Raw genomic sequence first — 16,938 nt, forward strand, 5'->3', positions numbered from 1 at the left:
TGGGCTGGGCCCCCGAACCTGGAGACGCTGCAGGAGATCCTCATTCCCTACTGATTCCGGGGGGCGGGGTGGTTGTGAGGCTAAAAGGACGTGGACACACGGGATAAAAAACTCCCCGAATTCCGCTTCCACCAAAGGGTTCCAAGCGAGTCAGTGACACGTTCCCTACAGAAACGCTCAGCTCGGCGTTGGTGCGTGACGTCACCAATCGGGACGCCATCCACCGCGGGGCGGGGGTTACACAAACACGGGTACTCCCCACGCTGGAGAACCACGCATCCATTCAAAAAATGCTCTTGAAGATGGGCTGCTAAGAATGTGTTTTGACATTAAGAGTAAACATCAATTCACCAAAGAGTAGGATGGCGCTTACCTCGTTTTGTTAAAAATTGAAAGAGAGTGCGTACAGACAGACTGAAGAAAAAGAAAAAGTTAACATTGGTTATTTGGTGCTATTCAAGAATTTCCAAATTGTTTGCCATGTCGAGTACTTGATTGGTTTTGATTTTCCCATTCAGATCAGATAGCTTTGCAAACAAATACAAGGCGGAATTTGATTCAGCTCTTCCCAGCCTGAAGTGGTGAATCACCGAACTTCCGAACTTCCAGGAACCAGAATGAGACCATCCCTTTCGCGGTTCCACGTGTGCACGGCGCCCGGCACGGGAGACGCACAGTCGAGGTGCTGGTTGGCCGCGCCATGAAGCTCAGTGTGAGCACCCGGTGGCCCCTAGCCGTCCTGAACAGGGCTCCCTAGCTGGTTTGGCGCAGTGGCCTGCAGACCCGAGGGTCCCGGGTTCGATTCCGGTCAAGGGCACCGCATGTACTTCGGTTTCAGGCTCCTCCCTGGCCCGGGCCCTGGTCAGGGCTCGTGCAGGAGGGAACCAATCGATGTGTTTCTCTCACATGGATGTTTCTCTCTGTTTTTCCCTCTCTCTCCCACTCTCCCTAAAAATCAATGAAAAAATATCCTCGGGTGAGGATTTTTTTTTAAATATATTTTTATTGATTTCAGAGAGGAAGAAAGAGGGAGAGAGAGATAGAAACATCAATGATGAGAGAGAATTATGGATCGGCTGCCTCCTGCAAGTCCCCCACTGGGGATCGAGCCTGCAACCCAGGCATGTGCCCTTGACTGGAATCGAACCTGGGACCTTTCAGTCCGCAGGCTGATGCTCTATCCACTGAGCCAAACCGGCCAGTGCTGGGTGAGGTATTAAGTGAGACAAACAATCACGTGCTGACCCCCGGGGCGTCTCCAAGACCTCAAATAAAGTGCCGTTGCCCTCCGTGAGGCGGACAGCATTGTGTGTGGGAGGCTTGCCTGCGGGACCGTGTTCACCGGGGTGTATGACGCAGTGCCTGTGGAGGGACACACTCTCAGAGCCTCTGGCCCTGACGCGGGCGTGAAACCAGCTGCAACCGGAGTGAAGCAACCGCAACTGTGCCCCAGAACACGCACATGTGGCGATCGCAACGTTTTCAATGATGGTTTTCAGAGATGGAGCCATGTTGCAAAGGGTTGCATTTATAAGAGGACGTTACATTTGCAAACACTCACTCCTTCGGGAGGTATCCCCGGGCCTTGGTGGGAATCCGTAGAGCAGCTAAGGGCTGTCACAGAAGGCGGGTGCCCCCCACGCCAGTCAGGGAGCCCCCTGAGCAGCCTGGAGGGTGGGTGGGCGGGCAGCCTGGGCAGACACCCCTGCTGCTGCGGGGGGTCTCGAGTCACACCGTGACGACCTGGGGAAGGCACCTGCCCTCGGAGAAACCCTGGCGCTCGGAAGCCATCGGCGGAGCCCCCCTCACCCACGGCCTGCCTTCTCGTTAGTGCTCTCGCGTCTTCCCACACAGGAGGTGCCAGGGTTAGAGTGACAAGGCCGATGCCCGGATGACAGAGCTCCTGTCTTCCCGGCCGGAAAAGGAAGCCCATTCACTGAAGGAGAGTTGACGTCAGGAAGTGGGGGCTGCTGCCCCCAGAGCCGGCTGCTCTCGCTGGCAGGAAATCCGGAGCCGAGGCCTGGGCCTCACTGTCCGGGCCTCACTCCCTGAACTGAAGACCCCGCCCGTGCCAAGGGCAGGGCCTGCTCCCCTAGCCAGGGTCTCCCCCCAACGAAGGGCTGTCAGCAAACTCGAGAGGGCGGAAGAGGCGGACCAGCCCACCGCCTGCCTCGGCGAAGATGGGAGACTTTCCTGCGCCCCTGGGACTCGGGGGATGATCTGCTGGTTCAGGGGAGCGCGCTCTGTTTCGCAGGGACCCCGGGACTCAGGCTGGGCTGCAAGCAGCTTCGGCCGCTGCCCGCCTCTCCCCCCATTCTCCCACCTGGTCTCACCAGCGGGCCTTTTTATTTTAAATAATTTGTATTGATTTCAGAGAGGGGGAGAGAGAGAGGAACATCCATGATGAGAGAGAATCATGGATCAGCTGCCTCCTGCACGCCCCTCACTGGGGAGCGAGCCTGCAACCCAGGCAGGTGCCCTAACCGGGAATCGAACCGTGACCTCCTGGTTCATAGGTCGATGCTCAACCACTGAGCCAGGCCAGCCGGGCAGCCTGACCTTTTTTTCAACCCCTTAGGTTCCCCACACGCATTGCTGCCTTAGGATCCTGTGTTAGCTGTTCCCTCTGCTTACAGGGTCTCCCCCGTTCCTCTCACCTCGGTGCTCTGACCTCCCCTAAAAAGCCTTCCCGGCCCATGGCGAGGCTTTCTCTCGGCCCCACGCTCAGTGAGCTGGTCCTATGCCCTGGTTGATGGCCCTGTGGTTGGTCTCCGCCCCACCCACCCCACGTGAGCCCGGAGAGCCTCCTGAGCTCTGAGCGCCCCGATGGGGCCCTGGCACCAGGGTGGGCTCCACAGGCGCTGGCTTCACCGACGCACCCCGGGCAGGAGCTGGTCAACTCCAGAGCCTCCCGCTGCACCGGGAACCACCGGTTCGTGCCTTTCCACCCAGGGTGGGGACAGTAGGGGGGCTTGGCCACCCGGAGGTTTCCTGACCTTGACCTGCTGCACCGATCCGTCTGTAAAACTGGACCTGCCTTCCGGGACCGGCTCGCCTGGGCCCTAGGCCTCCCTTCAGGCCACGGACCCTTTTCCTGCCTCCTTCTCCCGGGATGTAGTCTCTCTGCTGAGCTGTTACTCTGATCGCTTACAGTCCCTGACACCCTGTCCCTAAAACTAAGACCGGACGCCAGCCTCCCTGGCATGCGGCAGGCTCTGTCCCCTCAGAGCAGGGCTTGGCAAACGTTTCCTCAAAAGGCCCAAGAGCCCTGGTCAGTGTGGTTCAGTGGATAGAGCGTCGGCCTGCAGACCAAAGGGTCCCAGGTTCGATTCCGGTCAAGGGCATGACCTCAGTTGCAGGCTCCTCCTGGGCCCAGGCCCTGGTCAGGGCTCGTGCTGGAGGCAACCAATCGACATGTTTCTCTCACATCGATGTCTCTCTCTGTCTTTCCCTCTCTCTTCCACTCTCCCTAAAAGTCAATGGAAAAACATCATATCCTCGGGTGAGGATTAACAGTAAAAATAACGAAGTAAAAGGCCCAATAGTAAATATTTTACACTTCATGGTAAATGGCCAGACGGTAATTACTCAACTCTGGAGCCAAAGCAGCTGCAAGCAATACCAATAAATGTGGCTGTGTTGCCAATAAAACTTTATTTACAAAGACAGGGCACCAGCTGGAGCACCATCATTTGCCATCCTCTGCTTTGGAAAACAGCCTTCCCCGGAGTGGCCTACCACGGAGGTCTTCTGGCTCCGGGCCTGAGGGGCGGGGCCTGAGTCAGCGGGAGCGGCGGGGAGGGTTAGGGTTAGGAGCAGAAGGTTGCAAAGAACAAATTTGCCAAACACTGAAGCTCAAACCAACGACCTCCCCTGAGGGGTGCCTCCCCCCCCCCCCCCCCGCAAGCTTCTCGCATTTATCACCCCATCTTTTCAGGGTGGAAAACCTTGTCATCTGCAAAACAAAACCCCTATTGCACAAGAGCTCCCCGGCCGGCCACAGAGAGGCCCAGGCGGGCGCAGCTGGCATTTCATTAACAAGAAGCCAGAGCCCGACTTTCTGGAAGTGCGTCCTGGGCCGAGCATCTGGGCTGCCTCCATCGCGGGGAGGTGCGCGCAGCTCTCGTTTCCAGGGCAGCTCGGCCTCTTGTGGCCTGGCAGGCTGCCAGGCGGCCCGGCGAGGTGCTGCCTCCTCGGATCCAGCGGCCGGGCGTGGGGAGGCAGGCCGGTGGCCACTGAGTCCCAGGGAATCCCGGCTCCCTGGGGCTCGCTCGGGTGGCCAGGCCAGGGGCTGGGGGTGAGTGGAAGCTAGAGGCTAAGTGTGACCCCGGTCTGCATGGGCCGTGCCCGGAGCAGAACATGTCTTGCTGGAGGCGAAGCCCACGCAGACCGGCCCTGGCATGTGGGAGAAGCTCGGGACGCCCAGGCCTGTGCTTGATTAATTTCCAGTTTCCTGGAGTTGAGGAGACAGATCCCCTGAAGTCAGTTGCCCTTCCTGCCTAGACAAGGGGAGGTGGGAGGCCAGATCGCAGGAGCTCCTGGAAGGGAGGGGAGAGCAGTGGGGCGGGGGGGGCGGGGGGGGGTATGGGAGGGCGACTGTGATGAACTCTAGAGCCTAAGTCCCATCTCGAGGCCGACGGAGACCTGCCAGACTGCAGGCCACCGACGCCAAGTCATCTGATTTTTCCAAAGGAAGCCCCCAGTTCAGATGGAAATGTGAACTTTGCAGATTTTCAAATGTCTCACACTTTTTTAAAAATTCTGCACAGCCCAGCCGGTGTGGCTCAGTGGTTCAGCATTGACCTATGAACCAGGAGGTCACAATTCCATTCCTGGTCAGGGCACATGCCTGGGTTGCAGGCTCGATCCCCAATGGGGAGCGTGCAGGAAGCAGCCGATCAATGATTCTCTCTCATTGATGTTTCTCTCTTCTCTCCCTCTCCCTTCCTCTCTGAAATCAATAAAAATATTTTTAAAATAATAATAATAATAATAATAATAATAATAAATAAAAACTCTGCACAGGCCCACCAATGTGTCTTTGGTGTGTATTTAGCCTGTGGCTGCCCACTTTGCACACATCTTTTGGTCTGTAGAGACATGTCCCAGGTACCACGGGGAGGGGGCGTTAATAATGGGAGACCACCGTTCACCGGTTTGTACCTCTTGAATGTTGAACTGCGGGACCCCATTGCCTGTTCAGAGAATGTGCCTGACCCACCTCCCGCGGGTGGAAGGGAGTAAAATATCCTCATCTTCCCAGCTCGTAGCCCCTCAGGTTGAACTGGGAAGCAGGGGGCTGAGGCCTCCAGGGAGCAGGAGGGAGAGGGAGGCAGGAGTGACCAGCAGAAAGGACCCGTGGTGGCGGAGCGGGCACCTGGGGCTGGAGGCATGCAGGCCCCATCTCTGCTCACTCCTGGCACCTACACGCTGGGAGACCTGGGGAGAGGAGGGGACCTCTCCACGCCTCAGCTTCCCATCAGCCAGTGCGCACCGCCTCCTCCGGGAATCAATCCCCAGGGATGCCTCCCCGTAGATTGGGTCTCAGGGTTAGGATCCCACAGGCCCGAAGGCTTCTCCTTCGAAGTTCCTAGCGCAGTCGAAAGGAACGAATCCTGACAGCGCTTGTGGTCAACTCCTGTCCAGGAAACAATCGAAAGCTGCATGAGCTCCCAGACTGATCAACTGCAGACACCAGCTCTGTCTCTGACACACAGTAGGTGCTCAATAAGCCCCTCAGGAAGGAAGGAAGGAAGGAAGGAAGGAAGGAAGGAAGGAAGGAAGGAAGGAAGGAAGGAAGGAAGGAAGGAGCTGAGCGCGCAAAAACAGAAAAATGACGGGCGGGTCCACCTCCCCCAGGACCACCTCCCCCAGGACCTGGGCGCCCCCGCACTGCAGGGTGCTTAGGAAGTCCGAGCTGCGCTGGTGGGGAGGGGGGCACGGGCGAGGCCCCCCAATGTCACCCCGGGAATCTTCCTCTGTCCCTGATGGCGACCCCACCTCCCACTCCTTCTGACCCACGTCTCTGCCTTGCCCAGATGGGTGTGTGACGAAGTGTGCGCCTCACGACGGGGGGAGCCGGGGACGTCCTAGGAGACCCCGGCGTCAGGGGCTCCCGGCCACCCTGGTCCAGCGGGCCGCCGCCTGGCTTACTGCACCGCCTGCCCCCCCCGCCCCCCGCCCCAGCCCCGGCTCTCCAGAGGCACCCGGGCCCAGGGCGGCCTCCCAGGAGCCAGCCACACTGCCAGCCCCTCCCGGGCTCTCCGGCTCGGGCACTGCCACTTCAGCTCCGGGCACCGGGCCAGGCCTCCTTCGCATGGCAGCCCAGATGGTTCACCACAGCCTCGCTTCCCAGAACTGCCCGCTGCCCTGGTGTCTGTTCCGGGCGCAGGCGAAGGCGCCGGCGGGCACAGCACCACTGCGGCCCATGGAGACTCCTACCCCGCCCGGGCAGAGCAGCGCTGGGTGGTTCAGGGTCAGGGGAGATAGCGGACTGGAGGCAACTCCCTCTTTCTCTACCGCCCCCCCCCCCCCGCCCCAACTCAAAACTTGGACCAGATGTGAACTCCTCCTAGAGCCACAGCGCTGGTGGGAAGAAACCCCCTCCCCTCTGCACCCTCCTGAAGTCCCGCACCCCCAGACCCTCTGTGGGTGGAAGAATGGGCCCCCAGGACCGGCCGGGAGCTCGGGCCCAGCCCAACCCCACGGGCAGGAAGCAGGCGGCCGAGCGAGCGGGTGGGCGGCCGGCGGCGGGCGCAGTGTCTCTCCCCTCCCTCGGCGCTTTTTCTGGGAAATGCCAGAGGCCGGGTCTGGAATGTCAAGGCTGGAAAGAACTCCGGCTCAGCCTTCCAGCCACAAACCTTTTCATTAGCTCTGGGCCCTCGGACCGGCGCTTCCCTTCCCGCAGGGCCATTGTCCCGGCCTTGCCCGCCGCCCGCCCACCAGATTAGCAGGAAAGAGAGAGAATAGGGCCGCCCTGCTGTGTGACCTCTACCCACAAGCACAAAGGTCACCTCTGCCACAGCGGCTGCGACCAGGGGTCCCCACCCTCCGGCCCGGTGGGGGGGCCTCAGAGCAGAGGCTGAGATGCTGCAGGGCCCAGCTGCCCAGGGAGCTGCCCGCGGCCACGGGGGAGAGGGGGCAGGGCTTCCTGGAGGTCCCGTGAGGGGCAGGCCCCCCAGCATCACCTCCTTGTGGATCTGGAGAAAGGGGGGCCGGGGAAGGAGGCTTCCTTGCTCCCAGCACCTCCCCTCGAAGCACCATCCCCCCGGGAAAGCATCTCCGGCCTCCCCGACGAGCGGCACAGTCACTGAGAGACGTGTAAGGTCAGGCCACCGGCCGGCCGACCCAGGCTCCCTCCTGGTGCCAAAGACAGTCCGCCCGGGGCCTTGGCCTTGGCCTTGAGCAACTCTGTGGTCTGAGGCCAGTGTCCCAACCCCCGTGGCCGCAAAGGCAGCCACCAAACAATGGCCACCTTGGTGCCCGCCCCCGGGGCCGGCCGGAGGACAGAGAGGGTCCAGGCAGGTAGGGACCTTGAGCTCGCCCAGCGGTGCCAGGGCTTCCCGGGACCAGCCCGAGGGACCCGGGTTCCCATCGCCGAGGTTTGGGGAAGAGCTCCCGGGCCGTCACACGCCCATGAGTAAGTGGCGCCCCGCAGGCAGCTGAAACCGCGTGTACTTCCCCTCGGCGTGAATGAATATTATCTGTATGACCAAGCGCCTCTGACTGGAAATGGGATTCTGACTTCATAGACATTCTCACGGGGAGAGATGAGGAACAGGCGGGGGCCTCCTGCGTCCCTGCTTCGGGAGCAGCAGGGCAGGGCCAGGGGCCACCCGGACCGGACCGCGCTCCTCCCGCCGAGCCCCCAGCAGGCCGGGCGGGGAGAGGCCCGGCGACCTGCTCTGGGCGGGCGCCTCTCTTGCCTGGAAGCGGGGCCCCAGGAGTGTGTCTTGTGTTGGATGGCGGCTCCTCCCCCACTCTCCCAGCCACAGCGAGTCCTCACCCCCTTTGTCTCTGGATTAGCGGGCCTACTGATCCCCACCAGTCCACCCACCCACGCCCACCCGCTCCGCGCTCCCAGCCTCAGGGAGAAAGCTCTGCGAGGCAGGGCTGGTGGTACCCGACAGCGGGAGGCGGCGGGAGCCCACCACCCCGCCTCCGAGACTCCGGGGCTGCAGGGCCCACGCTCTGGCTCCCAGAGGAAACATCGGACACCGTCGGTGCGCTCCAGGTTCCCGCCAGACAGCGGCAGCAGAGCCGTTAGTCCACGTGGAAGAGCCCCTGGGGTTAGGGTCTCCAGCGCCAAGTGTCGCAAGGAAACAGAAACCAGCCAAAGTGCGGGACTTCGGTCCACCCGGAGGGAACCAACACGCACAGACCCCGGTCCGGGCCCTCTGGAGTCAGCGGGGAGCTCCCTGGAGCTGCAGCGTGAGGTGTGTGTGGGGGGGGGGGGGGGGGCAGAGGCAGCTGGCGGGGCGGAGATGGAGCGGAGCCGCGGCCACACACGCGCTGAGAGGCCGGGACCACCCCAAAGGCGACGGGAACCCCTGGAGCGATCCGGCAGCCGGAGGGACGCTCGGTGGCCGCTGGACACAAGATGACAGCTCGTGGGCAAGGACGCTCCGTCGGAGACGTCGGAGACGTGCAGCTCAGGGCCACACCACAGAGCGCCGCTCAGGGCCACACCACCCCCTGGCAGCCCCCGCGGCTCTCTCCACAAAGGCTCCCGGGCTTTGGAAATACGATGGCTGCCATGCATGGAGCACTTCACACGTGCAAGACGCTCTCCTGAGCGCTTCTTTTCTTTTCTTTTCTTTTCTTCTAAGCATTGTGCATGCATTCGTTCATTTAGTCCTCACAACTGCTGGATGGGGTAGGCACTGCCATCGGCCCATTTTACCAGCAAGGACAGCCAGGCACAGCTGGGCGAGTAAGTTGCCCAATGTCACCCAGCAACTGGGCGGCAGAGCGGGGCCAGCAGTCCAGTCTCCTGAGTCGGCACACAGGGGGCCCAGGCCCCCTCCCTGCTGCTTGTCCTGACTTCCTCCAGCCAGGACGGCCCCCCAACCCCCCGTCAGGGTCCTGGGCGTGCCTGCTGCCCTCCTCGCTGCTCTCCCATCAGCCCTGTACCCGGGGCCCCCGCCGAGCTCCCTGCCAGCCTGCAGCCCTTGCCGCCGGGCCTCCCCAGAGCCTGGGCTCGCCTGGGTCCCACACAGCTGTCCACAGGATCCACCCGTCCCAGAGGTCTCTCCACCTAGACGGGAATTCCCAGAGCTCCAGGCTGTTTCTTTCTATCACGCCCGCCTTCAATCGCCTCCTCCTTCCGCTCCCCAAATGAACCACCACCGTCTCACAGCGTCATCATCACCCCCAGCCCTTCCTCAGGGCACTCAGCACGTGGGGGTAGCGGGAGGGGGCCGGGAATCCCACGTCTCTCACCTCGCGCCTCTCTCCACAGGATTCACCCCGCACGCCGTCCGTCTTCCCAGCACTCTGGCCCGTGCCCGGCAGAAGCAGGCACTCAGCGGGGTTTGTGGGATGGATGAGTGAACCTGCCTGGTGTCAGAGCATTGTAATTTACACAGCACTTTCTCAGCCATTAACTCAAGGGCTATTCCTTGCGAGTCTTCCTCGTCCCCCATGAGGCTCCGCACAGAAGTGATGCTCATGGCGCAGCCTCCGAAGGATCAATGGCGGAGGAGAACGGACTCCTGGTTCCAGGGAGACGGACAATCTGTTCCACCAGCCCGTGCGCATCTTGAGGGCAAAGACCGGGTCTCAGTCGTCTTGGTCGTTCAGTGCCCTGCACCATGCCTGCTGCATAGACCGCCTTTTGTGAAGCGTGCTGAATAACCCAGCTCCCCTCTGCACACGTAATAACACGAGCACTCCTTGCTGCTGCGCTCCGCTAGGCCCCGAGGGCGAGCTGGACGATTGGCTTCCACGCCTAGCGTGCTCTGACCTTGTGGGGTTTGTTCATCTCAGACGTCTGATGGGGAAAGGTTAAAGCAAAGCAGTGTCTCAGGGAGCCTGCGTGCTGTCCTGCCCAGATCTCATAGTCCCCCAACATGTGGGGGGGGGGGGGGAACAGGTGATGGCACAGTGGCAAAGGCTGTGGGGTCCTATGGGCTCCCCAGAAGCAAAAGGGCCAGGCCCCCGTTCTAGACTCCCAGGCTGCCCTGGTGTTGTCGGTGCCTCTCGGTCCTGTCCGGCTCCTTCTCCTCAGATGTGGCGCCAGGGAAGAGGGCAGGACCCAGAGACCACAGCCCAGCCTGGGCGGGGGGGGGGGGGGGGGGGTGCTGGCAGTGCCGCCGCTGGTGCTCAGGGGTCTCCAGCGCCCGCTGCCTGCTGGGGGACAGATTCCAAAACCTTCCACCCTCATACAGCGGGCGCGATGCCCAAGCCACCCACACCCATGCCAGTGGGACCACGCGCATGTTCACCTCAATGGCACCAGGTCTCCCTGCCCCCCTCGCCCCCCAGAGATCAGAGCCCCTACTTAGAGGTGGGGGGGGGGGGCACGTTCCAGGCTGTGCTGGGCCATGCTTTCTGAAACGTCGCCCCTGCCGGACTTTTATTTCCAGGTCTGATTCCGGACGGGGATGCGAATTGTCCTGGTGTGTGTGTTGGGGGGGAGGGGCGGGCTGAGGTCCCCCGCGCCAGCTCCTGAGCCAGCCTCCGGGCGGCCCCCTGCGGTTTCCACTCCAGGGCTGCGGGGGAGCAGCACCAAACTCCACTCCACCTCCGAGACCCCAGGGCGCCCTCTAGCGGACGCGGGGTGCAGCCCTCGCTCGCCCTCGGGCCAGTCCCGCCGGGAAAGCGCACCTCGCCGACCCACACCACGCCACGCAGGTCTGGAGACCACGACGTGGGTGAAGCGGCTGTCCGTCGGTCTGGGTGGTGGGAGGCGGCACCTTGTCGGCGTCCGCAGAGAAACTGGCCGTGGGCCCTGGGCCGAGGCCGGCAGCGGCCACGCAGCGGCGTCCCCTCCAAGCCTGGGACTCGGGCTTTGCCTCGGGGACGTGCCCACAGGTGACCGTCGCGCGCCCCCTCCAACTCCCAGATCCCGCCTCCGTTTCGCGGCCCGACTTTAGGGTGTCCCCCGTTCCCTCCCTGCAGCCCCTGGAGACCCAACTTCCGCGCCTCCCGGGGCCTCGATCGGGACCTCGGGTGGGCCCGGGTGGGGGCGAGGGGGCGTCTCCGCGAGGTCCGAGAAGGGACGGGGAGCCGGGGCCTCCCAGCCTCCTGGAACTGCCCGCGCTCCCGGCGCGGCGCCCCCGCCTCTGCCAGAAACCAGCCTTCTTAGAAGGGAGGGAGGAGGGAGGGAGGAGGGAGGAGGGGAAAGTGTGAATGAGAAGTTGGGGGCGGAGCGCGCGGGGGGAGGGGCCGCTGCCAGGAACGCGCCGCCGAGGCTGGCGCCGTGCCCGCCGGCCGCCAGCGTCGCGCTTTGTCTCCGCGCGCGTCTCTGCCGGCCCCGGCGGCCCGGCCCGCCCTCGGCGCGGCCCCTCCCTCCGCGCGGCCTTTCATTGCTGCGCGTAGTGACTAAACATTACAAGAAGGCCGGCCACGCAGTTCCAGGAATCGCGGGGGGCGGGGCCGGCGCCGAGTATATACTCCCGAGCGGGGCCTCCGCGGCGGCTTCGACTCGGACTCTCCGCGCCGCTGCCGCCGCCGCCGCCACCGCGCGACTCCAGCCCGCACGCCGCCCGCCCGCCCGCCCGCCCGCAGCCCGCGCCACGGCCCCCACCTCTCCCCGGCCCGACCGACCCCGGGCTGCGCGGGGAGCCAGGCGGACGCCCGGGCCAAACCCGAGGGACGCACGAGGGAGGAGGGCTCCATTGTGGACTTCGCCGCCGCCAACATCTGGGCGAAGTGCGGGCCCCCGCTGGCCGCCGCCTCACCTGCGGGACCGTAGGAGGCTCAGCCCCGAGGCCGGAGACTCCAGTTGGGGATCAGGTAGGAAGGAGGGGCGCGCGGTGGACGGGGGTGGCCCCGGCTGGTCCCGGGAGCTTTCCCGGCTTCCCCTCCCTCTCCAGGGTCTTTCCCGGCAGGGAGGGGACGAGGCGGGCGGCGGAGCGGATGGGAGTCGGAGATCCCAGGTTCCCGGAATACCCAGGCCGGGGCCTCGGGCTTCTCACGCCCTCCCCCCGCGCACCCTCTCCCCGCAGCGCCTCGGGTTTCTCTCCTCGTCCCTGCCGCCCTGAGCCAGCGGACTGAGCGGCGCCCAGAGCGTCCCGGGGCCCTTTCCTGCTTCCCACCCCAGCCACGCTCCCGGGGACCCAACTTCCGCGCCCGAGTGGAACTCGGGGGCTGCCTGGGTGCCGCCACCCGCCGGCGCGACGACGGCCGGGCGGGCTCCGCGGGGTCCCTGGCTCGGAGCGAGGGCCCGGGCGAGGACCTCCAGGGCCGTGGGTGCCCGGCCGCTCGGGGGGGAGGCGCAGGCACCGGGGCGGGCCGGGCGCGCTGGAGTGTTCCGGGCACTCACGCGGCGCTCCCCTTCCTCCCCGCAGCCCCCCGGGATGCAGTAGCGGCCGCTGTTCGGAGGCCGCCGAGCAGCCGCAGCCGCAGCCGCCGCCGCGCAGATCCACGCTGGCTCCGTGCGCCATGGTCACCCACAGCAAGTTTCCCGCCGCCGGGATGAGCCGCCCCCTGGACACCAGCCTGCGCCTCAAGACCTTCAGCTCCAAGAGCGAGTACCAGCTGGTGGTGAACGCCGTGCGCAAGCTGCAGGAGAGCGGCTTCTACTGGAGCGCCGTGACGGGCGGCGAGGCGAACCTGCTGCTCAGCGCCGAGCCCGCCGGCACCTTCCTCATCCGCGACAGCTCGGACCAGCGCCACTTCTTCACGCTCAGCGTCAAGACGCAGTCGGGGACCAAGAACCTGCGCATCCAGTGCGAGGGCGGCAGCTTCTCTCTGCAGAGCGACCCGCGCAGCACGCAGCCCGTGCCCCGCTTCGACTGCGTGCTCAAGCTGGTGCACCACTACATGCCGCCCCCGCCGGGCGCCGCCGCCTTCCCCTCGCCCCCGACGGAGCCCGCCTCCGAGGTGCCCGAACAGCCGCCCGCCCAGCCGCTCCCCGGGAACCCCCCCAGGAGAGCCTATTACATCTACTCGGGAGGCGAGAAGATCCCGCTGGTCCTGAGCCGGCCGCTCTCCTCCAACGTGGCCACGCTCCAGCATCTCTGTCGGAAGACGGTCAACGGCCACTTGGACTCCTATGAGAAAGTCACCCAGCTGCCTGGCCCCATCAGGGAGTTCCTCGACCAGTACGACGCTCCGCTTTAAAGAGCCGAGGGCAGGGGTCGGGCGAGGGGCCCGGGCGCCCCCTCTTCTCCGTGGCACATGGCACAAGCACAAGAATCCAGTGGAGAGAGCCCCGCCGCCCTGGGTGAGCCAGGGGTTGGGCCGGCCCCTCCCTCGGGCCCTCCCCCTGCCGAATGGGGCAGGCGGGACGTGGAATGTGTTGGAGGGACGGGGAGTGCCACCTGAGCGCCCCTCCCCCGCTCGGGCCCGCCGGCCAGAAGGGACCACTTCAGCGACCGCAGTGGAGGGATGACCCTCTCCTCTCCGCTTCCTTCCGGACCCGGACACTGCCGCGTGTGCTGAACTAGTGAGCACTGCCGGGGAACCTGTAAACTTTCCAAAGGAACTTGTCTGCGCTTTGATTTGGTTTTAAACATGGCTTTAATCCTGAGCAAGTCTCAGGCCTGGGAAAGGGTGGACCAGAGAGGGCGCCTCCGGGCCCCAGGGCTACAGGCTGGCCAGAGAAATGGCCACTCCCACCGCCCAGCCCAGGTGAGGAGGGTGGCTGCGAGCTCCTCCCCCGGCTCAGGCTCCGGAGAGAAGGCCAAGGGGTGGCCTGAAGGGGGTCCCATTCTGCTCCCTCCCCCTTGGGACAGCCACCAGGAAACACAGGTCCTAGAGTCTGTTGAGTGCTCAGGAGCCCAGGGCCCTTCCCCCGTTTTAAGGGGGAAGTGGCATTCGGAGGGGGAGGGATGGACAGGCTGGTCAGCTCTTTCCCCCGCTCACACTATACCTTCCAGCACCTGGGGGCTGCGGGGATGGAGGAGATGAGCCATCTCTGACCCCTGATCCCGGCCAGAGAAGGTGGAGGGTTCTACTCTGCCTCCTTTGTCTGGCGCCGAGATTTGCCTTAAACGCTCCCTGTCCCATGGACAGGGCCTGGCACACAAGCCACACACTCAGCCGATCCTGGCCGAGGCCAAGGGGTTCTCAGAGGGCAGGCCGCCGGCCAGTGCGGGAGGCGGGGGCAGAGGTGGATGGCCACCCTGTCCCGCCGAGCCTGTCACAGGTGCCTCCTGGTGCCTGGGCTCTGGCCCGAGCACAGCCACCAGGCCCCCCACGGCCCCAGGCCCTGCACAGCGCTCCCCCCTCACCTGGGGACCGGGGAAACTGCGTGGAGCCACCCATCAGAGGCCGGGCACCTGCCCCCCCCCCCGCCCCGACCCCCTGGGCGGCTGCTCCACAATAGCACTGATAGGTGAAAACTTACAGGAATGTAGCAGCGATGGAATTACCTGGAATTGTTTTTTGGGGGGTGGGGGGAGGACTAAACACAGTTTTCTGTGTCGGGTATTGGTCTGGATGGGGCAACTGTGTGTTGGGGTTTTTCTTTTTTTTTTTTTTTCTTCGTTATTTTGGTTTTTGTTTTGTTTTGTTTTGGGTTTTGTTTTGATGATGTTTACAACCTGCCTCACTCTGTCTTTTATAAAGATTCCACCTCCAGTCCTCTCCCCTCCCCCACCCAGGCCTTCAAGGCTGTTAGGAGATGCTTGAACTCAACCAAATATCAATCCAAGTCAAACTTTGCACATATTTATATTTATATTCGAAAAGAAACATTTCAGTAATTTATAATAAAGAGCACTATTTTTTAATGAAAAACATGACTTGAGCCTTTCTCCCCGCCTCCCCCCCCTTCTCTGCCTTGCTTTCTCTTTCACACACACCCACACTCCGTGCCCAGGGGAGGGAGAGGGAGCGCCAGAGCGCCACCCTCCGCAGCCCTGCCCCCTTGCGGCCCTGGCGTCCTCGGCTCCTCTTCACGTCACTTACAAGCTCCGGCAGCCCCTGCACTGTACCGGGAGGGTAATTCCTGCTCGTCTGATTCAGATCTGACCAGAATATGCAAAGCGAGTTCGAAGGAAGCTCAAGCGCTTCAAAGGGCTTGCAGGGAGCGAGCTGAGCTGTGGTCAAAGCTTTTAGAGGCTCCAAGCTATTAGAGGCGCTCGGCTCCTTGGCAGGGAGGTTTTCCGAGAAAGCCAGACTACAGGGTCCTGGTGATGACCCCTGACCTCGGCGTAGCTGGGTTCACCGGAGGTGGGGCTCTCCCCAGGGGCTCTGCTCCCCACACCTCCAGCTGCCCACCTAGCTCCTTGGAGCCTCAGCCTGAGCAGTGATGGGGTCCCCGACCTCCCAGTCAGTTCTTCAGTCACTCCCGGCCCCGGGGCCCTTGGAGACCACCTGGATTAACCTCCCCAGCCCCCCCCCCCGCCCCCCAGGCTGATGTTCTCACCCCCACACTCCCAGGCACCGCTGTGTGTCCGTGGGAGCAGGGACGTGGACTGGTCACTTCTGATGCCTAGAGCGGTGCTCAGTAAATATTTGTGGACTCATTGGGGGCAGCCACTCAGTTCACAGAGGTGAAGCACCCTGCCAAGGGCACGCCATTCGGGAATGTGGGAAAGGCACAGGCACGAACCCTGGAGCATTCTCCCCAACGCCCCGGCCTCGCGGCTCCCGAGCACTGAGCGTCTCCCTGCCCAGGCTGCCCCTGGGGGGAACGCCAGGAGGTTAGTGCCACCCCACCGCCAGGACTCGGGTCTCAGCACTAAGGTTCTGCAAAAAACAAACAAAAGATCCCTTCTCTCTGGCATTTCCTTCCCTGCTTCCTCCTCCCCCAAACCCCCCAGACCCGACAGACGGAGGGATGCCTAGCAGCCCCAAGCCAGGGGCCCAGTCCCCATCCCTGAGCCGCGAACGCCCGAAACAAAGGCAGGCTCCAACAAGCTGCTCCAGGACCCAGTGTCCAAAAGGCACCGAGAGTAAACAAACAACGTCGTGTTTCTTTCCCATTTCCTGACCTTTTGAGGAAAATAACCTAAAGTGACCAGGCCAGGCGTCACTCCGTCCGCTGAGTGGACAGAGTGCGTAAGAACCACGCGAGAGAGACCCCCCGCCTCTGCGACCGGGAACACAGGCCCGATAGCATCACCTTCCCAGGGCACCAGGTCAGGTGGGGGGACCCAGTGGGCCTGGCTCCCCAGCGCCTCCCGGGAGGATGAGAGCCTGGGAGACTTCTGGCAGGCTCTTCCCTGCCCCGGGCTGCCAGTCAGCCACCATCTGCCTTCCAGGGTGCCTGAACCTGGAGCACACGGAGGCCCCCTCCCAGGGCAGGAGGCAGCTGTCACCCGGGGTGTCCGGTTAGGGCCACAGGACCCTAACAACATGGAGTGGCCTGGACCCCTAGCTGAAGGAAGACCCCTGACCCCTTTCCCTTGATGACTACTCCAGCCTCTTCCCATCTCCTCTTCTGTCCCCTCCGTTTCCAGTCCACAGACGGGGCTACCCTCTGGTTTTGCTCACAAGGAAACTGAGTCCCAGAGAAGGAAAGCAACTTGCTTCAGGTCACACAGCAAGCCAGTGGCAAAGGCAGAGCAAGAATCCCTCCCATAGCCCCTCGGGGCTCCTCCAAGCACGTCCCTCCCCCTCCTCCTCCTCCTCCTCCTCTCCTGCGGCAAAGGTCTCCCAGTTCTATCAGGGGCAGACACCCCCACCTCCAAAGGACTTCATGGGGGGCTCTCTGCCCTGGCGCTAGAGGAGGGGTGCCGCCTGGTTCCAGGATTTACTGAGAAGCATCCTGCAGGGCGTCGGGACAATTCCTGGTGGCTTTGCAGGTACCAATGCCTCCGTGGC

The 16,938-nt window shown here is 63.4% G+C and overlaps 1 protein-coding gene across 1 annotated transcript; it reads left to right on the forward strand.

Moving 5' to 3' along the window:
• Positions 1-11,651: 11,651 nt before the first annotated feature.
• On the forward strand, positions 11,652-15,978 carry SOCS3 (suppressor of cytokine signaling 3). Its single transcript, XM_079797303.1, has 2 exons — positions 11,652-11,958; positions 12,513-15,978. Exon 2 carries the CDS (start codon positions 12,607-12,609, stop codon positions 13,285-13,287), a length of 681 nt encoding a protein of 226 aa, XP_079653429.1. The 5' UTR covers positions 11,652-11,958; positions 12,513-12,606; the 3' UTR covers positions 13,288-15,978.
• The last annotated feature ends 960 nt before the right edge of the window (positions 15,979-16,938 follow it).

The sequence above is a fragment of the Cnephaeus nilssonii genome (assembly GCF_951640355.1).
Source record: "Cnephaeus nilssonii genome assembly, chromosome: 19".
Lineage (NCBI taxonomy): Eukaryota > Metazoa > Chordata > Mammalia > Chiroptera > Vespertilionidae > Cnephaeus > Cnephaeus nilssonii.